We start from the raw sequence: 24,112 nt of genomic DNA, 5'->3' as shown, positions 1-24,112 counted from the left end.
GAAGCTCTTATCAAGACTACTGGGTCCATCTAACTCAACTATGACCGAAAGCGGATCGCCAAGGTTTATCAGACAGAGGGAAAAACACAATGAGCCCACATGATAAGTGGAGCCTAAGCCCACAGCCCATATCAGCTCTGCCTCTTACTACAAGCTTCCTTCTCTCTCTTCCACTGTCATGCAGTTTGCAAGGAAGGTGCTCAGGTCGTGTCCCCTGCATTATCCAGCCCATCAAACTCTCCCTTCCTTTCACCCACAGCTTCTGGCTGAAGCCCCAAGGAGAGGGAGGGATGGAGAAAGGCAAGCAACGTAACGCCTCCCACCAGGGGCTTCTCCAAATCACCTGACACCGACGCCACCAGCTTCTCGAAGACGGCAAGGCCCGTCACGGCTCCTTTGTGGCCGTGCAGCTTACGGAGGCAAGGGCGGCTACGCTGAGAGGTGTTTGTGATGTACAGGGACCCGTCGCTGCTGCCCCCAACCAGGTGGAGGCTGTCCAGCCAGGCCAGGCTACAGAAAGCTACCCCCGTTGCAGCACAGTGAGGCAGTGGAGTGTCTAAGAGAGACGGAAATAAAATGGAAGAACTTGGGAGCTCTGAAGACCAGTCCTCCAGGACAGAATTGCACCTGGGTAGCAATTCATACTGGGGCAACCCAGTAAGATGGGCAACATACACATTATTATTATTATTATTATTATTATTATTATTATTAACAATAATACAGCAAGCCTCAAGCCTGTGTGCTTCCTCCCTCCTCCTGAATGCCCAGGGGGAGGAGGGGAATCATTCATGCCCAAGACTCATTGTGTCTCATACACATAGTATTTAGCCATGGTCTAGTGTCCTGTCCAAGGGACCCACGTGGCTCTGTGGGTTAAACCACAGAGCCTAGGGCTTGCTGATCAGAAGGTCAGTGGTTTGAATCCCAGCCACGGGGTGAGCTCCCGTTGCTCGGTCCCAGCTCCTGCCAACCTAGCAGTTCGAAAGCGTGCCAAAGTGCAAGTAGATATATAGGTACTGCTCCAGCGGGAAGGTAAACAGCATTTTCGTGTGCTGCTCTGGTTTGCCAGAAGCGGCTTTGTCATGCTGGCCACATGACCTGGAAGCTGTACACCGGCTCCCTCAGCCAACAAAGCGAGATGAGCACCACAACCCCAGAGTCGGTCACGACTGGACCTAATGGTCAGGGGTCCTTTTTATTATTAACATCAGGAACAGCCAACAGGGTGCCCTTCAGATGTTGTTTGACTGCACCTCCCATATTCCCTGACCACCGGGCTGCTCTTGCCGAGGCTGATGGGAGCGGAAATCCAACAACATATGGGAGGCTGCAGGGTTTCGCCGAGGATTCAAATGGCTTAAGGAGACAAATGCTAAACGTACACCAAGGATGCATGAAGATCCGGAGGTCTCCCGAATGGTGCCCCACAGCCAAGCGGCCGCAATCGGGACTGACTGCAGTGCAGAGAGCTGGGGAGGAGATTCCCGACCCCAAAGTGCTCCACAGCTGCCCCTGGTGACCTGCCCAAAGCTGGACCTGCAACTCAGAATGCACGAAGTCAGTTATGCTAGGTACAAAGACAAACACACATCATACCGAGAAGAGAGCCCTCCTGTGATGCTGTCAACACGAACTATCTCTTCAGTGGTCGTATCCACACCGTTTAAAGCACTATTGTGCCACTTCAACATTGCAGGGGGCCCTTCCAACTCTTAATTCTGTGATTCTACAAGGTATGACCGGAAAGTTCAGTGAATGGTCACAGAAACTGGACAGCGAGAAATATTTGAACGTACATACCTTACAGGCATTCAAAGTAGGCACCCTCTGATATGATGCACCATTGACAATGTTCGTAGAACTGTTGGAAGCTTCTGGAGAAGGCCTCTTTTCGTATTGCTTTCAGTTCCCTCGTCACAGCAGCTTGGACGTGTGAAATGTTGGAAAATCTGTGCCCTTTCAGTGCAGATTTCAGTTTTGGAAAAAGAAAGAAATCCGGTGGGGCCAGAGCGGGAGAATATGGAGGGTGGGACAAGTCAGTGACCTCGGTAATGATTTCACGCGGAATATGCAATTATTCCGCCATCATTTGGATGGACAAATATTGTTCCCGCATCAATAACTCACAAACTCTGCCAACATTTGCCGCCGTTCTGCTTGTCAACGGTCTGCCAGACCGAGGGTCATATTTGATGGTTTGCCGCCCTTCACAGAAATGCTTAAACCACTCATACCCCGTCTTTCGAGTCACAGCTTCATCTCCATACACAATTGTGAGCATGTTGTGGGTTTCCGATGCCGACTGTACGCTCGAATATTTCTCGCTGTCCGATTTCTGTGACCATTCACCGAACTTTTCGGTCACACCTTATACGAACAGTCCTAGCTTCCCTGCTGCCCTCCCAAAGGACCCTGAGAACTGTAGCTTGTTAAGAGTGACCACGCCATGAAGCTACAATTCCCAAGATTCGGGAAAGGATACGCCCAACTCTCCGTATACTTCTTCCCAACGTTCCACCCATTCCCAATCAAGACAAAATAAATAAATAATATACCACCTTGCAATCTTCTCCTGCTGTGAGCAGTTTGCCCCCTGGGAGGAACAGAGAAGCAGAGACACAACCCGAGTGACTTGAGAATGTGTTCAGGACAACAGCCTCCTGCCACGACCAGAGATGGACAGATCCCATCAGGGTTCCTGCTGCCAAAACATTTCCAGCCGAGGAGAAGGAAATGGAATGGATGGAGGCATCGTGGCCTTTCATCACCTATAAGGGGAAAGTGGAGTCAAGATGGGGAACCTGCAACTCTGCCGATGTGGTTGGACCCCCTCTGCCAGCAGAGGCAATGGATCAGGGGAGTTGTGGTTGTCAAAAGTGAAACAGCAGGGATGCTTGAGTTTGTAACTTAAAGGTTAATTCTGTTATCAGTAAGACAGCTAACCAGGTACGGAGGAGGCTTAGCAGAGTGGCATGATTTCTCGTGAGGTAGCACATGCTCTGATTGGCTGTGTACTTCTGAGAGAGTTTCCCCCTGCATATTTGGCTGAACGTCTCCCTATTTTCTATTTACTTCTCAAATTATACGCTGCTTTGTTCAGTTTCCTCAGTCAAACGTTATCAAGACTTTTCTCTCCAGACTCCAGCTGAGTTATTTAAATGACTTTGCTAATAGGAGTTCGGCAACATCTGAAGATCACAGATCCTCTCATCTCTGAAATGGACTAAATCTGAACTCTGTTTTCATTTGTCTTGATCTCTTTAACCCACCCCTAACCAAGGACAGTATTTCCCCCTTCCTCACCGAGGTCACACTCATCTTATTCGCATCCAGGACGGTGACAGTTCTGTCCCACCCTCCGGTAGCGACCAATTGACCCTCGGGGTGAAAGGCCACACAGTTCAAAGGACACAAGCAGTCTCGTTCATGTGTCAGCTGACCATGAGTAGATTCCCAGAGCTGAAAAAGAAAATTACAAACAAGCGTTATTGCTACTGCATACTAAAAGGATTCCTCCCCTGTTAAAAAATAAAAGTGTGTCACTACTGGCAATCTCTTAAGTTTCCCCGTCCCCTTAAGGAAGCATTCTGTAATTCCTTCCACATGAACGAGTATCTGTCCCTACCACCATACCCTGTTAATGCAAGTAAATTGCTGGCAGAGCTACAATCCCCAGAGTGGTTTATCCATCAATCCACATTCCCAGGGGACTCTGGAAACTGTAGGTCTGTGAGGTGTGTAGGGGTCCCCTAACAACTCTCAGCACTCTTGTAGCCTTATCAGCTAGTAAGGGTCCTTTTTAAGTTGCACCCAGGCAGGGACAAAAGATAGTCAAAACGACACCAGGGGTTGAGTTTCAGAGAAAGAGTTTTAATCTCTATATAGAGAGACTCCTGATGACAAGAGTAAAAAGACACTTTTACATGAGGCTTTTATCCACTCCTTTGTGCTCTTCTCCCCCTCCCTGTAAATGTGCACACGCAAGGGGGTCACACACGCAAGGGGGTCACTAGTACACGTCCTGTGCGTAAACACATGCTGGCTTAGGCAGGGGTAACATAAACAGGGCTATAGGGGACTATGGTGATTTACGCATCTCCCCCCCCCCTTCACATCATCTATGCGTATTGTCAATTACTGTTGAATTCATATCTCTGGGTGTAAACTCTAAACACATGCTGGCTCAACAAAGTCTTTAGCCTTCAGTTTACGCGTCAAACTAGCAGCCTTGAGTAAGCAGCAGCCTTGAGTAAGACTACGCATCAGACATAGCCAGCCATCATCCAGCCTCGAGCTGGGCATCCTGTTCCTTTTGCTTTGCCCTTTGACACACTTTGGTGCAGAGACACAGCCATCATCCAGCCTTGAGCTGGGCATCCTGTTCCTTTTGCTTTGCCCTTTGACACACTTTGGTGCAGAGACACAGCCATCATCCAGCCTTGAGCTGGGCATCCTGTTCCTTTTGCTTTGCCCTTTGACACACTTTGGTGCAGAGACACAGAGGCACTGAAAGCATTCTAGACAAGACATCCCAGGGCTACAGCCATACAGTCAGAATTCATACAATGCAAGCAATGCAAACTATAGGATCCGATTCAGCTCAATAATACAATTTGCAAATCACTCTCTTCACTCTTAATCTACAGTTTCCAGAATTCTTCAAACTGCTTAAAGCGGTGTGATAGTGCTCTAGCGCGTGGCCTTTGTCAAAATGGCCGTCATCCCCCTCAAAGCTGGGACAGAAATAAGTTGGAAAGAAAAGTTTGGAAGAGAGCAAATACCTTGAGGTGGCCATCCAGGGAGACAGTAGCGAGCAGCTTGCGGTCAGCATTGGTGCAGCAATCTGTGATCTGGGTCTTATGGGCATCTGTGCCCATGAGCCTAAACACCCCACGAGCAAAACGGAAAGAGGAACATGTCACTTAAAGGTGGCACCCAGCTAAGCCAGTCAAGCAACATTAAGCCAGAAGCAGGACGGAGGAGTGGAAAAATTAAGAATTAGCAAATTAGCTACAGCAGCCATTTCGGATTCAATTATCCTCAGGTCTTGCTTGCAGACTTTCCAGAGCTATGCATCTATTTGGTCAATGTGGAGAACAGGATGTTGGACTTGGGCCTGACCCAGGAATGCTTTCCTCAAAATTTCTATCCCACTCTTAATGAATGAATAAAAATAAATACATTTTAAATGGCCTTGGCCCAGTATACCTGAAGGAGCGTCTCCACCCCCATCGCTCAGCCTGGACACTGAGGTCCAGCTCCGAGGGCCTCCTGGCGGCTCCCTCACTGCGAGAAGTGAGGTTACAGGGAACCAGGCAGAAGCCCTTCTTGGTAGTGGTGCTCTCCCATCAGATGTCAAAGAAATAAACAACTATCTGACTTTAGAAGACATCTGAAGGCACCCTTTTTAGGGAAGTTTTAGATGTCTGATGTCTTATGTTTTTAATCTTCTGTTGGGAGCTGCCCAGTGGCTGGGGAAACCCAGCCTGATGGGCAGGGTATAAATGATAAAATTATTATTATTATAAACATCAAATCCTTGGGTGAACAGGAATGTTGATAATGGAGAGAAAAACACACGTCATCAGGGAAGAAACGTGGACTCAGGGCCGGTGGTCTGACATGAGGTTGGCCGGAGGGAAATGTCTCCCATGGATCTGTAGTGCCGCTGCCGCTTCCTTTCTGCTCTCAGCCGCATACCACTCGGCCCAGAGGTGCTCCTGCAGCCAATCAGAAGCTGCGGGCGCCTCTGGGCCGAGCGGGAGGAAGCGGCCGGAAGACATGGAGACAGTGTCCGCCGCCCAGGCCAGCCTCCAGAAGGCGCGCACAGCGGCGGCGGTCCTCCTCCCCACAGTGCCCCTGTTCGCCAGGTGCCCTGGCGCCCCCCAGCCCGAGCCTAGGGACAGCCCTGCAGGCAGTGGTGGGCTGGCTGGCCAGCGCAGCGCCCCTCAATTTCGGCGCTCTAGGCAGTGGCCTAGTTTGCCTTTATTAGCGTGCCGGCCCTGCGTGGACTGCCAGATCCTTGTCAGAACATCTAGATCTGGGTGCCCTGCCTGCCGTTCCAGCACTACAGATCCATGGGAGACATTTCCCTCCGGCCAACCTCATGTCAGACCACCGCCGCTCATTTTGCCTCACAGGTAAACAACGAGCAGCCATCACCATCTGTGCTATGAAACCCGCTCAGACCACCATTTTGGAGAGGCTTACCTGCACCCTTCCCTCAGGCTCCACAGCTCCAAGTGTCCGTTGAAGGCCCCGAGACAGACTGTTACCTCCGACAGGAACTCGCAGGCTGAGATCCCATCACAAGCACTCAGCAAGGACTTCAGTTCCTAGGTAGTTGGGGAGGGGATGTGGGGCATGTCAGAACTTCAGCACAGTCTTTGTAAACATCACACACACACAGCAGCTGCCAAGTACCCCGTATTTTCTGGGAAATCCCCGTTTTTCCGTACCGTTTCCCAGAGGTCTCCCGTTCCAGCTCCTCTCCCGTTAATTTCCCTTATGTTGGTTCCTGTCAGCGGCCATTTTTCTGTTGCCACTTTGCCAACTATGGGCACCAGAAAATGGCCGGCGCCGGAAGTCACGTCTACGCATGTCCAGAAGTGTGTACACAACTTCCGGTGTTGCTTTGCCCATCTATGGGCACCGAAAATGGCTGCCGCTGACACCGGAAGTTGCGTCCATGCACTTCCGGATATGCGTAGACACAACTTCCTGTGTCGCACGGCTGTCGATCCCGGATTTCTCCGCGAGAGACTTCGCAGGTATGACACTGACACTGACACACACACGGCAATCAAGCTCCTGGGGTCATAGGTAGAAAATGCAGAATGTCCCAGCATTCCCCAGCTAGGAATGCCCCTGTCTGAAGCCTTGAATAACTGCAGCCCATCAAGTGCAGACAAGATGGACCAGTGGTTTCTTTTCTTTTTTTAAGCAATTTATTAGATTTTTCAAACAAACACATTGAACACATTAACAAAACAAAGCATTCAACAACACAAACACACACAAATTTTCTCTTTTTAACACCTATTCTTCTATCTCGAATTCCCAATGCTCTGCCGAGCTTTGACTCCCCTCCCTCCCCTCATCTGGTTTTCTTATCCACTCTTATCTCGCAGTTCCTTTACTCCTTCTACTTAAAGTCATTTCGTAGGATTTATTTCAGTCCTGCAAGTGTCTTTAAACTTCTACAGTTCCTCTCCATATAGTCCACAAATTTACTCCAGTCTTTTTGGAACTTTGCCTCTCCCTGGTTTCGGATCCTGCTAGTCAGTCTTGCTAATTCCACATAGTCTATCATTTTTGTCTGCCACTCTTCGATCGTCGGTAACTCCTGAGTTTTCCATTTTGGGGCTAACAAAGTCCTTGCCACGGTGGACCAGTGGTTTCTATGTTCTCCCCAAAGTGGCAATTTGAGCCTGGCAGCTACTTGGTGTGTGTTATATGAGGGGGTGCTATTAAGTGGGACACATCAAACCAGGTTTTTACCTGCCCAGTCTCTACATCCAGGAGGTGCAGGGTTCCCTCAGCGGTGCCCACAGCAGCCAGCTTTCCAGAAGGGGCAACGGAGACACAGGAAGGAGTGGCAGGCAGGCTCAGGACAAGGCTGTTGGGCATCAGGGGGGAGAAACCAAAACAAGATCCGTGAGCCATACAGAAAAAGGAAAAGATGAAGTACAGCAAATACTTTGCAGAATTACCTATTGGTCTTCTGAGCTTCCTGGGGCTTGTTAGCCCATTTCAGGATAGGCCTCCCGTTGTCAATGAGCTCTTTCGTAGCCTGATCACACAGCGACGAGTCATGCGGTTCGTTGGCTGCCTGCTGCAGAAGCAGCAGAGGATTCTGGGAAAGCAGCACCATGTTTCTTTGCAGGAAGTCCTGGAAGGTCCTCACAGTCTCATCAACCTTCAAGTCAGACGCAGTCTCTGAAAAGGCCAAAGAATCCTTTTTCAACAGAGAATGACTGGATAAATTCACATCTCAGTATGTGCATCTGACCTGAAATGACCCTTTGCATTGCTGCCTTGCATTCTGGCCCAGCCCAGGAGCAGCTTTGCCAATACCCAGCCTGCAAATTTCTCATCTCAGTCAGGAAGAGAGCAGCTTAGTCTCCAAACCTCTAATCCAATGGGGGACAATGGCACCTTATGAACTGCTACCCCCATTCCAGCCACTAGGGGGCATCAGTGGCTCACCATAGAGTGCGTAGGCCTCAGAGAGGCAGTGGAGGAGACCCAGTCGGACGTGAGCACTCACAAAGCTCAGGTCCGTCAGCAAAGCACCCAGCACTTCAAAGTGTCCACATTGGGCCTAATGGAGGAAAGAGTGATGGTTTAAGAAGGCATCTGCAGAGCTCACAAATTTACTTGACAGTTCTAGACACTAAGCTAAGAATAACTGCATTTAAAAAGACTGGGTGACTAGAATAGGTAGGTTGTGGGTCAAAATTCCTTCCACAATGGAGAGCGATTATTGCTCTTAAAAGGTTTATGTTGCAGTACACCACTCTCAGGTTTTGCAAGAGGGTGGCATACAAATAATTTTGATAAATAAATGGGAGGGGGTTCATTTCGCTGAAGGATACAGCTCAGATCCACGCCTCCATACAACAGCTCTATTCTCAAGTCTCTCTCTCTCTCACACACCCCATTTTCATCTCGGTAATCTTGAGATCTACAGTTGCTATCAAAATTATTCAACTCCCACTGCAAATCAGGTTTATTATCAAAATTTACAGACTTTGCGCTGTTTGCAATGAGCAAATCAAACAAAAGCATCAATGAAATAGCTCAACACAATGGATGCTCCAAGTGGCTTCCCTAAATTCAGCTGAAAATGCAACTTATACTGGCTTCTCCAGTCTCAGTATTATTCAACATGGCCTCCTAGCTCCCCAGTCGTCAATGGCTAGCAGAGTCATCACATACCATGTGATAGGGAAGAGCCATCAAGGCCTCTGCCTCACAATTCTGGTTCCAGGAATCGTCCAAGCCTACCAGTTTCCACCAATGAGCTGTAAGAACAAAAGAGATCTGAGACAACTGCTCTGTTAGCACCCACTACAGGCCACTTGGCTGAACCGCAACACCCCTTGCTGACCTATTGAGCTGACTGCCACCTAGAGATTGGTTGGAGTACTACAAAGGTCTGCTGAAACGTGGCACATTGCAATCCGCTAAGACCAAGAATTCCATAGTACCTAAAAGATGAGAAGGGTTACCTGCCAAGAGCATATGAGCTGTGTAGTCTAAGCCTGAATCCTTCAGATAGCGCCGTTCTACTGCCATCCTCAAGGGGGCGCTGGAGAGATGCAGTCGAGAGCCTGAGGGCCCTGAGGGGGAGCCACATGCCCCAAGCAAGCTGTGGGGTAACAGCAGAGAGTGATAAACCCAGTGCTCCCCAAAAACAGAGCCAGGATTTTTTTTGCTCTCAAAAACTACCTAAATGTGTTTGGGTAGCATCCTCCACCCAGAATCAAGGATGGGAGCCCGAGTCTCAACTCCCCAATAACAATAACTAATTAATTAATTGTTTATACCCCACCCCTCAAAGAAGCATTCATTTCAGATTCAGAGCAGCAGGGCGCTGCCTAGCCCTACCACTTGGCCAAGTGAGGGAACTGCCTCAGGTGGAAATACCTGGGGAGAGGGCAAACCGAGGACACAGCTGTTCCACACAGGCTCATATCTGCCAAGTCCCGGACTGCAGAATCCAGAACCGGCAGCCGCATGACACCGGAAGTTGCGTAGACGCAACTTCCGGTGTCGCTTTGCCCATCTATGGGCACCAAAAATGACCGCCGCTGGCTTCAAAAGTCGCATCTACGCATGTCCGGAAGTGCGTAGACACAACTTCCGGTGTTGCTCTGCCCATCTATGGGCACCAAAAATGGCTGCCGCTGACACCGGAAGTCGCGTCTATGCACTTCCGGACATGCGTAGGTGTCCGGCGCTGGCCATTTTCAGTGCCCATAGATGGGCAAATCAGAAAAAAAAGATGGCCGCCGACAGGAGAATATAAGGGAGAATAACGGGAGACGAAGTGATACGTGGGACCGCCGGGAAAAGGTAAGAAGAAACGGGGTTTCCCGGGGAAAACGGGGTACTTGGCAGCTATGCACAGGCTTGCCCTGAACTCCAAAGGGAGCCTATGGACTCTCCATGTTCTGAGGCAGTTGCCACCTGAATACCAGCCGCTGGGCAACAAAATGGAGGAGGACAATTGCCCTCATGGCCAGCTTTGTGTGGGCTTCCTAAAGGCATCCAGCTGGCTGCTGTCGGAACAGGATGCAGCTACCCTCCAAAATATTCTCTGCTAGAAAATTCTCTGGATAATACTCTCCACAAACTGTAAATTCTAATGTAAGGACCAGTTTTACAACCCACATGCTTTGGTTCAAAGCTTAGCAGAGTGGCTGTGGATATTTTAAATATTCCACCAACGACAGCTGCAATAGAACTTAGCTTCAGTACTTATGGACTTATTCATTCAACAAAAAGGAATAGGCTTACTATAGTCAGAGCAGGAAAGCTTACATATGTAGCTCATAACTTAAAACTCCTAACAAGCTCACTGAATTTTACACAACCATCAACTTCGTTCTATAATCTTAGAGATGATCAGTGTGGAACTGAAAGCTCCATTACCAGTGGAGACAAAGATGGTGACTTATCCTCTTAAGACGTTTGAGGAGTCAATATAAATTTATAGCCTATTTTTAAAATAAATTTCTTTCTTGTGACAATTTATCAGTTATAATTTAAATATGTTGTGTGTTGCCTTACTTGTCTAAGCAGATAGTAATTTGCATTTCTGATGTTATGTAACTCATTACTGATTATTTGTGTTTTATTTTCTGGAAATAACATTTATTTTAAACTTTATATTGATTTTATTAGTGCTGCACTGAAAATACTGTACCATGTAGATATGCTTATTAAAGAACGTACTCATGTAGCTGACATGAGGTTTTTTATATCCCTTTTACTTTAAAAGCAACATTTCATACATACACAACATAATTAGAATTCAAAGTTGATGGTAAATATATGGTTAGTGCCAGGCTTATTGATTAACGTGAGTCATTCACAATGAATTTTCAATTTCAAGTTTGGTGCAAAAAATCAAACAATGTGAATTCACTGCATTGCCCCATCGAATAAAAGTATCTGTATAGTTTTTGGTTGCCATCTGAACAAGTTTACCCATGAATAAACATGTATATTAACTAATTATATCATTTTCAATGCATTAAAATTATATCATTTTCAATGCATTAAAATGAACGCTCTTCTATTTTAAATGAAAATTCTCTAATATTCTCATTAATCGAGAATATTCGAGAATTTTCTCCAAAATATTATTCTCGAGAATTTAATATCACTACTCACCCCCTCAGGCTCCGCAGGAAGTCAAAGAAGGGGGCCATGGGATGGCTCCTGGCTTGTCTTTCGACACAGATGGCGTGTTCCATGGTGAAGTCAATCCCATTCAGGTCCTTCAAGTCACCAAGGATGGTGTAGAGATCTCGCTCCATTAGGCCTGCAGAGGGTCACGACCACAGTCATCTTCTCAGAGTAGGCCCAGGGGTGGGGGAATCTGCGCCTTCCAGGCCTATGATTCCTAGCGTCCCCCAACAACTGGCCTGCTCTAGATCAAGTGCCACTGGAACCTGAATAGCTCAGTTAGTTAAAGCATGGTGCTGGCAACACCAAGGTTGCAAGTTCGATCCCTGTAGGAGAAAACTGCATACTCCTGCATTGCTGGGGGGTTGCACTAAGTGACCCTCAGGGTCCCTTCCCAACTCTACAATTCTATGACATTGTATCCGAGCCTCCAAAAAACCAATTTTTTAGTTAGTGGGGATAAGAGGGAAAATCAGCCTGCCCCTTACCTATCAGTGAGAGACACAGCTGTAAGTGGGACCAGGCTTTTCCCCTGACAGAAGGAACGCTCAGATCGAACTGGAAGTCGCCTGCCCTGGGGTTGTAGAACTGAAGAAAAACATGACCTGGCCCCATGCATCCACCAGAGGATTATGTAGCCTATAAGCCAGGCATCCCCAAACTGCGGCCCTCCAGATGTTTTGGCCTACAACTCCCATGATCCCTAGCTAACAGGACCAGTGGTCAGGGAGATAGGAATTGTAGTCCAAAACATCTGGAGGGCCGAAGTTTGGGATGCCTGCTGTAAGCAGAATCAGAAATGATTCTGAGAATCATTTAACTGGAAGGCAGGCCATCAGATAAATATAATCAGAAACACTGGCCATCTCTGCCTCAGATACATCACAGTAGGACCCTGCAGACTGGTTTGGGTGCATGTGTGTGTGTTGCGGGTGGATTTTGCTGATAATAGTGCGTTAGTGGTGATTTATGCCAGACCAGCCAAACATCATCCTGCTTTTGTTTGTCATTCTACATTGCTTCCCAAGCCTGGACGCTGAGGTCCGGCTCTGAGGGCCTTCTGGCGCTTCCCTCACTGCGAGAAGTAAAGTTACAGGGAACCAGTCAGAGGGCCTTCTGGGTAGTGGCGTCCGCCCTGTGGAACGCCCTCCTATCAGATGTTGAGGAGACAAAAAACTATGCAACTTTTAGAAGACATCCGAAGGCAGCCCTGTATCAGGAGGTTTTTTATGTTAGAGGTCTTTTTATTTTTATGCATTGGAAGCTGTCCAGAGTGGCCAGGACAACCCAGACAAATGATGGTGATTGCAGTGCTTAAGACAAGAGGGGTACTCTTGTGTAATTCTTCTTCTTTGGCAATCACTCGTAACCGAGTAAGATTGTCTTCCATAAACGCAATTTTAACAATGGGTCCTTAAGTGACTGTGGAGGCCAATTCTGGATCCACACGTCCTTCCACAGTGAGGACATTGGTTTCCAGGCGGGAGTTGATCACGGTGTGGATTTGCCAAGCGTGCCTCCTTCTTAGCACGTTTCTCCCTTGCGTCCTGAGATCGAGTTTCTTCAAAGCCCATGACACCTTTGGTCAAGGCTGCTCTCCAACTGGAGCGCTCTCAGACCAGTGTTTCCCAGTTGTCAGTGTTTATACTACATTTTTAAAGATATGCCTTGAGACAATCTTTAAACCTCTTTTGTAGAAGGACAATAACCCCACCCCATCCCCTGTCACATCTGTGGTATTTGAAAGGTTGGAAGGATTTCAGCAGGAAGCTACGGCACATACAAAGCAGTGTGTCTCCCCTGAAATATTTACAGGTGGAAGAATTACTGAACACAGACAATCACCCTGAGACCATCACAAACACAAATAATCACAAACGGCACCACGGGAAGGATATCTGGTGTGGCCCTCACAGGCCCAATAGCCTCTGGTCTGTGCGCAATGTCACCATTTAATTCCCCCCTCGCGTGGAACTTACCATCTCTGCTGGCCCAGAGACACACGAGGGCAACAGAAACCATCTCCTCCCCGTGATCTTGCTCCAGGCAGCCCAGCAGGTGCTGCAGCAGCAAAGGCAGTGACACAGGCAATTTCTGGATCCTCTCCGAGAGCTTGTGAATAAGAGAGGAGGGGCGGAGGGGAGAGAGAGGAGAAGAAACAGATGATCAAACTGTGCAGAAAGACCCTTGAGGTCTGGAGCCATGTGATGCTCCTCCTCCCCAACCCACGATCTGTCTCAACAGCTGCCTCACCTTCTCATACAGGGCAAAGAGCCGCAGGTCCTGGGTCAGTAGGGTCAGGTACAAAGGTTGCCGGGAGCCTCGCTTCAGGAGCACCAGCCGCATCTGCAGGGCAACAGGCGGAATCAAGAGTCTCAAAGACCTGGACGGCCTCAGGCCCCAAAAGCAGCTCCCCAAGCCTTTCTCTTTATCCTTTGGGGCCTTCAGCAGCCCCTCCAAGTGTTTTTGCCTACCTAAAATGTGCGCTTGCACTCCAATAATGCCCTTTGTTTGCCTACAGAACGGAACCTGTGATTGTATGGACGAACTAGCCTACTATACAACACGTACAGTTTACATCTGTTGCTCCGACCACCTTCCCCACCCACCACTGGCATGTGTCCCCCCCCCCAGGAGAGACTGTTCAGAAGGTGATGCAGCCCTTGAATCTAAAAAAGGCTCCCCATTTCCGTTCTAACCACTGGAGAATTTATCACTGGAGGGGGAAAGGGGAGAAGCAAGGACACAACGTTTTACCCCAACCGTCCCTCCAAGGAGCTCAAGGTGGCCCCTTTTATCCTCGCAACCATCCTTGCAAGGTAGGTTAGGTGAAGGAGAGAGAGCGGCTGGCCCCAACGTCACCCAGAGAGTTACACGGCAGGGTCGGGATTTGAATCCAGGACTCAGTAGTTTTCCAGCCACTCCAAGGCCATCCTCTGGCTCTGAATAGCCCAGGAAAACCACTCCTTTTCTTCCCTGCTTCTTTCTCATTAATAATCAGGAAGAAAACACAGGTGGAGCAGCAAGCAAAGACCAACCACTTCACAGCTGATCTGGAACCTGCACTGGGACATAGGTGGTGCTCAAGAGTCAACACGGTGCAAGGAGCGAAATTCTGCATGTGCTTTACCAATGTTACATGGGGAAAAGCAAGCAAGCAAGCACTAAATGTTCATTAGAACAGCATGCTTCCTTCTCTTTAACCCCAGCACATGCATTCCTTTTCAAAACCATACCAGGAATTGCCCACACATTTTCAGTTCCATGAGGGCTAGTAACTTAACCAAAAGGAAAAGGCTGAACAGCCCTGGACATGGAATCCTACAACCGATATTTAAATCCCACACTTGTGCAGAGCAGTCCAGGTCCCAGAATTTACACAGCTTACTTGTAGCTTTCCAGACCACACCAGCAAATAATTCATCCTGCCATCCAACCCCCAAACACAACGTTTTATTGTTCCATTTACTTGGTTGTTGAAAGCCGACTCCTCCAACTTTTTGCCATACAAGGCCAGGTCTTTGCGGACCATGGCAACTCGGTCAGGGGGGTCCAGAGGTCCAAGGGGAACGGAGAAGGCGTCCTTCCGCCGCTTGAGAGACCCAAGGAGTACAGATCCCTCAGAGACGCTGAGGACAAGGCTGACTCGCTGCAGGGAGAGTCAGAGAAAAGACAGGAGGTTCATGCAAAGAGCAGGTGCAAGGGAACTTTGGGCCATCATCGGCATGTGGCTGGTGGGAAAGGATGCATGCTATATTCACACACAGGTGAGGGTAGCTACAAAGCTCACCTGGGGCAGCTCCTCGGGCAGCCAATCAGAAACCAGCTGCCCACCGGCCGTGTAGGTAAGGTCAGCGCCATCCACCAAAACCACCAGAGACTGGCGTCGCTTCAAGCACAGGGCCACAGAATGGAGGAGGGACTCAAACTGGCCAACCAGCCCCCTGAAAGGAAACAGAGCAGCCCTCTTTTATTCTCTTACGCAGAAGCTTGCAGGTGAAGCAGCGTCACCCCTGATAAACCAGGCTCCTCAAGATGGCTGCCGTGCTAACCTGTAGCTTTTGGGTGGGGCTGGAGGATGCTCCAGCAATTTCCTCAGCTGGGCACACAGGTGGCCCAACATGACCTGGGCTTCGGCCTGATCAGGCCGGGCTTGGGTGAAGTGGGTCACGACGTGGTAACTGGGAGCAGGGTCTTCTTTCTGCTGCGGGGCTTTTGCTCGAAGCACCTGGGAAAGGGCCGCCTGAGGTAAAAGGAAGACAGCAGAAGAGGAGGATTCAGCAACAGGTCCGAGCCGAGCCAAATCAGGCCTGGCCAGTGTCGACCCCAGAACTCAGTCTCCTAGCTTTTATTCCCTGCTAATATTGACGAACAGCAGTGTCTTGCAGTAAATGAAAAAGAACCACGCAGAGTCAAAGATCCACAGTAAAAGAAAAACTTTACTGAGGCAAAAACTTCGTTCCATACAATGCACAAGCAGAGTAAGAGAGCAAAGGGATAAAGCAGCTCGCTGAGCCCAGGACTTCATCTCTCCTGGCTCCATGTGACCCTGAGTTAGTCAAAACAATATCAACCTTCCAGAGTCTTCCAGTACATTCCAGAATCTTCTATAAACTTCCAGTAGTTTCTAGTAGTAGTTTCTGCCCTCACATACTTTAGTCATGAGAAATATGTGCTTTCCGTGGGTTGAGGAAGTCACTATTCCCTCAGCTCTCAGGTTTATCAATTCATTTATATCTCACCTTTCCTTCAAGCAGCTCAAGGTGATAAACATGGGTTTCCCCCTCCCTACTTTCTCCTCACAACAACCCTGTGAGATAGAGGTTAGGCTGAAAGAAGAGGGAGAGAGGGGGTTGACTGACCCCAAGTCAACCCATTGAATTTCAGGGCCAAGTGCAAGATTTGAACTCTGGTCTGTGAGGTCCTAGTCCAACCCTCTTAAACACTGACCCTCTTTTGATGAAAGCTTTACTGCCGCTTGAAAGGGTGGCAGAGCTGTAAAACCCAGCAGCAATTAACGTTCCCCACTTCAAGCATCCCAGTGGAATGATCCTGCAAATAGCATGCTGTCATTCCCAGGGACAATGTCAGGAAACAAAAAATTAATTTAAAAGGTAGCTAACCACACCAGCAGTTTCTAGCCGGCCAGCCTGCCTGCCTTTGCTAGGCTGTTCTGTTCCAGTTCCTCTTATCACCCAGTCTCAATTCCATCCCCAACCCCAAAAATTCAGCGTTCGATGGTTTACTGAACATGCTCAGTTCTCGTTAGGACATTTAGAGGTCCTCCCCTTTAGCATTTTTAGGTTTATTGGCTCTTCTTTTTTTTTGTACTACCGCAAACAAAGACATTTCCCCAACCCTGCAAATGTATCTCCTTGGTGCATGGATGGTCTACTGGCTACCTACACACTTTGAGAATCGAGTTCAATATTAGTATCTAGTGGCTCATCCACAAACCAACTCCTTCCCATCTCCAAATCTCGCTTCCTTTACTTACCAGGAAGACAGTCTTCCCTTGGCCAGGTTCTCCGCTCACAATGCAGAGCTTTCCTCCACGCAGCTGGGCAGCCACAGTGTGGATGAGTTTTGCCCGGGCACAAAACCTCCTCTGCTGCAACTCCTGGAAAGAGTCTTGCAGGCCATTTTCTTCCTCCTTTTCTGCTTTGTCATCAGCCAGAGTGGAGCCATCTCCCTTGGGGGGGGGGGGTGTAAAAGCAGGGAAGAGGAATTGATGAGAAACGCAGACAGGCACCCAAGGGTGATTGGTTTAAAGACAAACACCCGCAGGTTTAAACTGCAGTGTCTTAAAAATGAAATAAAAATTTGCCTTTAAAAAAAAAGGTTGATTATTGTATTTTATTTTTGCTTTTCTGTTTTTGTTTTTGGTTTTTTTTTCTTCTTCTGGGCTATCTGATATTATGTTTATGTTATGTTATGTTATAGTAGATTACGTTATATTTTTTGGGTGTAGTTGGTGCGTTTATGTTATGGCTATGTTATGTTATGTTATATTATGTTATGTTATTTTATGTCATATTTTGTTATATTTTTTAAATATCAAAATAAAGATCTTTTTAAATCTTTTTTTTTTTTGCAAGAGTGGTTGATGTTCTTCACTGTGCCTCTGAAAAGCCTCCATTACATTTCACTCTTTACTCATTTAGTCCATCCCCCCGCAATGCAGGAAGCTTTCGCCTAACAGACTCGAACTCATGACCTTGAGATTAAAACTTATTACATTCCTTGCTGGAGGGCATGTTGCTGTCGATGTTGGGAAGGGGGATATTGGGGAACTCTTCCCACTCCACAAACTCGCTGTTACAGAGGATGCTTGTAGACATAACTGCTGGGAACAAGCTTCCCTCCATGCAAAAAGTCCTTTAAGCGAAAAACCGAACATGCTTGCTTTTTTCAGTCCTTACCTCTATAAACTGGCACCGGAGGCATTCCCATACATCTTGCAGGACCTTGACACCGAAATCATCGAGCCCCTTGACATATGGCCTGCCCTGGACAACCCCGCCCCATTGACAAACGTATCTAATATAAAAGAAAAGAAGGAGAGGAGAGAATCCACAGATAATGAAAATGTTTGTGGAAGGGTCTTGGGATCTCTCACTACCCCCACCAATATCCCTTTCCCATCACCTGCTACACGAAGCCAGGCTGCCATGGTTCTCAATGCACTCCTTCAGGTCTGCCAGCCGGCTCTTGGCCTCCTCTGACTCAGCCACGAAATCCGCCTTCCACGTTTCTGGCACGGAGCTGCCAAGAGTGACAGAGGAGAAAAGAGGCACTAGATTATGACAGACCACAATTCTCAATCAAAGGAAAACCCACATTCTGTGAGATTTGCTTTCAAGTTTCATGTTTCCGAAAGAACCTGGGTGTTTTGGTTGAAAATCCAAAGCTGGACAACCAAGAAGTTTGGGTACGAGTTATACACATATGCATATATAGTCGTACCTCGGTTCTTGAACGCCCCAGAACTCATACGTTTTGGCTCCCAAACGACTGAAAATTGGAAGCTTATCCAACAGGACTTCAGCGGCTTCTTATTGGCTGCAGGAGCTTCCTGCAGCCAATCAGAAGCTGCACTTTGGAAGTCAAACACACTTCTGGAACTGATTCCATTTGACTTCTGAGGTAAGACTAAGTTTATTGGGGGGGGTTATGGAGGGTTGAGAGAGCTCGTTGTTGTTATTGATATTATTGTTGTATCTTTAGTTTTAGATCTTATGATTTACATGGAAATTGTTTCCATCTGGTTGTGTATGTTTTGATGTGTTTTATTGTTTATGACTTCTGCCATGTTTGTAATTATGTAATTTTGTAATTATGTAAACCTTGTCATGTTGTAAGTCACCTTTAGCGTAGTTGCAACTATGGAAAGGCAGCATACAAATAAAATGATGAGGATGATGACTATAATCCATTGTCCCTCCTGAGCCATGCCTTCTTTCAAAGGAACTGGTCAAGAAACCAGTTTGCTTTGCAATAAACATGTCCATGTTTATTCATGTTCAATCTCCCTTTTATGATGGGAGTTGCTTGTGATCAGCTATTCTACAGTCACACCATATATGCAATTTTACAATGGAAGGGAAATTTGTCACCCCAATTATTTCAGATGTCTTTCACTCTCTTCTTGTGGGCCTACAGCTAGAGGAATCTCAGGTCATGTTCCAAATCAGATTTAACATCTTTCCAAACCGTTTTGTAGCTTTGCTTGTACGTATCGTGGTTGCATACCAAGGGATACTGAAAAAAATGTGATTCCGCAAGCACATGCAAAAGAAGAGATACCCAAGAGAGACAAGAAGGCCAATGAATTAAATTCTCAGCACCTCTCGCAAGAGTTGCAATCCTCTGAGGTTAGCACAAACAACATAGCTATAACCAGAGTTTATGTTTGGAGCAGAGGTGTTGTCACAGTACTGTACTGTGGGGGGAGTGGAGCTTCAGGACCCTGGAGAGCTCCTTGCCTCCCCTCAGAAGCACTACAAATTGTATGCACACATGCACAAATGTGTTTTTAATGTCCATAATGTATGCCAGATGTAAAGCTTATGTGTTGTAGTGGAGACAGAGTAAGATCAGGGAAACATGATATTCAAATCCCCACTCAACCACAATGCTCTTGAGCCAGTTGCTATCTCTTGCCAAAACCTACTTTGCAAGGCTGTTATGAAGATTTTGAACTTTGTACCCAAAGTAGAGAAGGCCTGAGGGGCCCACAAAAACTTACGACGATGACAACGAAGAAGAAGAAAGAAGAAAGAAGAAGAATTTGGATTTGATATCCAGCTTTATCACTACCCTAAGGAGTCTCAAAGCGGCTAACATTCTCCTTTCCCTTCCTCTCCCACAACAAACACTCTGTGAGGTGAGTGAGGTTGAGAGACTTCAAAGAAGTGTGACTAGCCCAAGGTCACTCAGCAGCTGCATGTGGAGAAGCAGGGAATCAAACCCAGTTCACCAGATTACGCGCCTACCGCTCTTCCAATTTTTCTGATCCCTCCCCCCACAGGTCTACACATCTCTAATCCTGAGGTCCTTAGAGAAACAGGGTAAATGAAGGTTCTCTTAAGCACAACTCACAGGAAGACAAAAAGGGAGGGATCAGAGGGACACAGCCCCATTCACAAGCCCAATCCTACAGTTTCACCAGATACTCACACAATTCAAAGTATTTTGTCCACAGCTGACAGAGACGACTAGAGATCTGATGGGCTTACTTTACTCAAAAGAAACATGAATCTTCAGGATGCACGATTCTCCTCCAGAATGCCAAATTTCAGCCCAGCGTGGCATCTGGAAAATGTTGCACCAAAGTGCCCTTTCCATTGGGATCAGCAAATAACCCGAGTTGTAAAGCACCACAAGAGTCATCTAGTGCAATGCCCAATCTTTTGCCCAACACGGGACTCGAACCCGTGACCCTGAAATTAAGAGTCTCATGCTCTGCCGACTGAGGTATAAAGCAGAAGTATTGGTGCTTTTGTGTAATAACTATTATAGGTTAGGGCAGGTTAATTGATTTTTTTAAAAAAAATTAAAAGCATTAAGCTACACTACATTACAGCATATGGAAATATTTTAAAACAAAATGCGTTACTCAAGAAAGTCTGGCTGCCGGAGGTAGAAGAAGCCCCTGGATGATGCAGCAGGGTTCTCACAACCGTTCAGGAACTGAACCACCTCCAGCTCAGTGATGGAGCGGCCCGCTGGGTAAGACTTCACCTGCGGAAACGACATACAAGCTTTGCAAAACCCAACCTCAAAGACTCCTTAGGGCCATTTTGAGGTCATCTTCTCTTTGACTGCATTCTTGCTCTTTTAATGTCAGTTCTCATCACATCCTCTTCCCCTTGAAGTTCAAATAAAAAAATTCCTTCAGTAGCACCTTAAAGACCAACTAAGTTTTTATTTTGGTATGAGCTTTCGTGTGCATGCAATACGGTGATTCCTTCTCCCTCTCCCAATTAGTTTTCTTTCTGTGCCATGCCTTTTTTTAAGATCGCAAGGCTAAGAATAGGGAGTGCATTCTTTTCACAGATCTGTGAGCTATGCTGGGAAAACCCTTTGGGAACAGAAATGCACATACCAGAATGCTGCTCATGTGGCGAGCAGATTTTATATATATATATATATCTTGTGTAGGAAAAGGAGAAAACTGCTAACCAGACTGTGCCCGTTTTGTTTGGGAAAGGATGCTTCCTCCTGGGCCCTAAGTGCAACGGAGCAGCACTAGAAATGGCAAACTCAGTGTCTCTTCACTCACCCACTCAAAATGGGGTTCATCTGGCAAGGAATACTCCGTAGGGACGTGGCCATATCGCTCCCCAAGGATCCCAATGAACAGCTGACTCCGACAGACTTCTGACAAGCAGAGCTCCAGCTGCCTAGAGAGAGATGATGAACCTTTAGAACATCTGTCTGCTGAACCTCCAATCCCACCACCACCTTCCTAAATGCATTTATAGGAGACAAGTTACACGGGGAAGAAAAACAGGTCAAGGTGTTCTGACAGAACTCCCATAATGCCTTGCTTCCGACGCACAGAAACTTTTGATGCTGTGTTTTCTTTATTCACTCAAGTCAATAGGGGAAAGAAGAAGAAGAAGAAGAGTTTGGATTTGATATCCCGCTTTATCACTACCCGAAGGAGTCTCAAAGCGGCTAACAATCTCCTTTCCCCTCCTCCCCCACAACAAACACCCTGTGAGGTGGGTGGGGCTGAGAGACTTCAGAGAAGTGTGACTAGCCCAAGGTCACCCAGCAGCTGCATGTGGAGGAGTGGAGACACGAACCCGGTTCCCCAGATTACGAGTCTACCGCTCTTAACCACTACACCACACTGGCTGTTGCACATTAGAACCCACAGTTCAGTGGTAGGGCATCTGTTTTGTATGCAGAAGGGCCCAAGTTCAACCCCCGGCATCTCCAGGTGGGGCTGGGAGAGACTTCCTGCCCCAAACCCTGGAGAGCTGCTGCCAGTCAGTGTAGACAGTACTAAGCTAGAGGACCAAAGGTGTGGCTAATTATAAGGCAGCTTCCCATGTCACTTTTCCAAAGAACAAATTCGAAAAGATCCCCCCCCCCCGAACTGCACAAGAGAAATTACAGATATGAGACTGGGGGTGGCAATTGTGGGCATCAGGCTCCAGCCCAAACATTAGGCAAAGTGATGCAGCTGCCTCAGGCAGTAGCAAAGAAGGACTGGAGGAGCAGAACTGTGGATGGGCCACATGGCCTGCCCTCTACCCTGTAAGCTAGGCTACTACCCTCCAAGTGTAGTAAAAGGGTGCTGAGCTAAACTAAAATTCAACTATCAGACTAGTTGACTTTGGTATGCAGAACTGAGGAAGTTTGGAGCACCCCCAATAACCCTGGTCTTTCCCCTCCTCTCCTCATACTTGTTCTGCTGGCTCTCGTGCTCAGTGATCCCCCAGCGGAGGTCGATGTCCTCTATCGCCAGGCAGAACTGGGCTGCCCGGGCTCGTAGCTCAGGGAAGACGGAGCGGATCAGCAGGTCCCGTTCGCCGTGCATGTCCCGGAAGGTGGAGGAGACAAAAATCCTGACGGAGCGCCACCTACAAGGGAAATGATGCAGGATACAAAAGAAGTCATAACCCTGAGAGGTCTCAGCACCACATGTGCTCACTCGGCCATTTTGATCAGGCAGGTGCCTTCACTGTACAGTCATATCTTGGAAGTCGAGCAGAATCCGTTCCATACATCCATTTGACTTTCAAAACGTCTGGGAACCAAGGTGTGGCTTCTGATTGGCTGCAGGAAGCTCTTGCAGCCAATCGGAAGTCATGGAAGCCTCGTTGGACTTTCGGCTTCCAAAAAGAGTTCACAAACCAGTCACTTCCGGGTTTGTGGTGTTCGGAAGCCAAAACATTCAAGAACTAAGCTGCTCAAAAACCAAGGTACGACTGTACTGTTTTTGCTGCCTGATAAACACATTTTTGTTTAGCCTATTCAGTTTGTCGAATGTGGATTGGTGTTTTGATGTGGATTTTAACTTATTGTTGATTAAAAAAAATTTTTTGATGTTTTAAATACAGTGGTACCTCAACTTACGAACGACTCGACAACCGAATTTTTCGACTTACGAATGGGGCAAATGGCGGCACGCTTACGAATTTCTTGACATCCGAACGGAAACTGTGGCGGTTTTAGATAGGTTTTTTTTCGACTTACGAATTTTTCAGTTTCCAATGCATTCCTATGGGAAATCGCGTTTCCAATGGCGCTTTTCGACTTACGAATTTTTCGACCTATGAAGGTTCCTTCAGAACAGATTAAATTTGTAAGTCGAGGCACCACTGTAGTTGTTTTTAACCTGCTATTCCTTCTGTGAATTGCTTCGAGGTTGTTATTGTTTTTACAATCAAGCAGTATATAAATTTTACGAAGCTCCATGTGTAGGGCAACCCAAGTCATCTCTCATAAAATTCAGTTCACAGTCACCTGCTCTTGGGGGCTGGTATCAAGGAGGCAACCCTGGTTTCCACCTCTGCCGCTGCTGCCTTTCGCTTCTTGGGCAGGCCATGGATCTCATCGGCCTTCCCAACATGCTCTAGGAACCGGGAGTTGCCACATTCGGCCATAAACCTGCAAAATACAGAAAGGGGTTATCAACCCAGCACAAAATGCAAAAAAACAAACACCAGAATAAACAAGGTGCTTCTCAGGTTTCTGTTTCCATGGCTGGCTGCATGCCGAACTGCTAGTAGCCACCAGCCATCAACGCTCATAAAAACACACTTTTTAAAAATCCTTTTCTGGCTTTCAGCAACCATTTGCAGAATTAATCCTCGTCTATCCAAAGGAACAAAGATGTAAATACACATTGGTAAATAGTGTCATGCCAACCAGCAGTTCTTCTGCATCTGCTTCCCATGCATTTGCTCAGTTCTGAGACTCACCTGAGCACTTGCTCATTGAACCCGCTTATCACAACATTCCTGGAACCGGAAGTACTTGAACTCCTAAAATTGGATAGGGGAAGGAACAGTACTCAGTAAAGTTTATGGGGTATGTTTCACCAGACACCCCCCCATGCTTTCCCCCCACTCTCTCTAATGCTCCAAACCCAGGTAGAGCTATAAAAAATAAAAATAAAAGTGGGAAATGCAAGTAACGTATATTTCCGTGTATAAGACGAGGTTATTTTATT

The 24,112-nt window shown here is 47.3% G+C and overlaps 1 protein-coding gene across 5 annotated transcripts in view; it reads right to left on the bottom strand.

Annotated features, from left to right (window-relative positions):
• TEP1 (telomerase associated protein 1) overlaps positions 1–24,112 on the bottom strand; it is a 62,411-nt gene that overhangs the window by 13,678 nt on the left and 24,621 nt on the right. For all 5 annotated transcript variants that reach the window (XM_035134664.3, XM_035134662.3, XM_060281797.2 and 2 more), the window contains exons 18-42: positions 23,862–23,924; positions 23,404–23,547; positions 22,341–22,517; positions 21,206–21,326; positions 20,540–20,664; positions 18,070–18,186; positions 17,844–17,961; positions 16,919–17,113; positions 15,474–15,664; positions 15,212–15,365; positions 14,891–15,070; positions 13,675–13,767; positions 13,401–13,533; positions 11,407–11,557; positions 9,237–9,376; positions 8,944–9,029; positions 8,212–8,326; positions 7,716–7,941; positions 7,504–7,621; positions 6,214–6,338; positions 4,785–4,884; positions 3,307–3,462; positions 2,562–2,771; positions 1,386–1,539; positions 344–556 (exon numbers count right to left, since the gene is read on the bottom strand). In XM_035134664.3, the coding sequence (XP_034990555.3) occupies positions 344–556; positions 1,386–1,539; positions 2,562–2,771; positions 3,307–3,462; positions 4,785–4,884; positions 6,214–6,338; positions 7,504–7,621; positions 7,716–7,941; positions 8,212–8,326; positions 8,944–9,029; positions 9,237–9,376; positions 11,407–11,557; positions 13,401–13,533; positions 13,675–13,767; positions 14,891–15,070; positions 15,212–15,365; positions 15,474–15,664; positions 16,919–17,113; positions 17,844–17,961; positions 18,070–18,186; positions 20,540–20,664; positions 21,206–21,326; positions 22,341–22,517; positions 23,404–23,547; positions 23,862–23,924 (3,605 nt within the window). The remainder of the gene's footprint in view (positions 1–343; positions 557–1,385; positions 1,540–2,561; positions 2,772–3,306; positions 3,463–4,784; positions 4,885–6,213; positions 6,339–7,503; positions 7,622–7,715; positions 7,942–8,211; positions 8,327–8,943; positions 9,030–9,236; positions 9,377–11,406; positions 11,558–13,400; positions 13,534–13,674; positions 13,768–14,890; positions 15,071–15,211; positions 15,366–15,473; positions 15,665–16,918; positions 17,114–17,843; positions 17,962–18,069; positions 18,187–20,539; positions 20,665–21,205; positions 21,327–22,340; positions 22,518–23,403; positions 23,548–23,861; positions 23,925–24,112) is intronic.

This window comes from Zootoca vivipara, chromosome 12 (assembly GCF_965207765.1).
Source record: "Zootoca vivipara chromosome 12, rZooViv2.hap1.1, whole genome shotgun sequence".
In the NCBI taxonomy this organism is placed as follows: Eukaryota; Metazoa; Chordata; class Lepidosauria; order Squamata; family Lacertidae; genus Zootoca; species Zootoca vivipara.
This window is presented reverse-complemented; position numbering and strand designations above follow the sequence as displayed.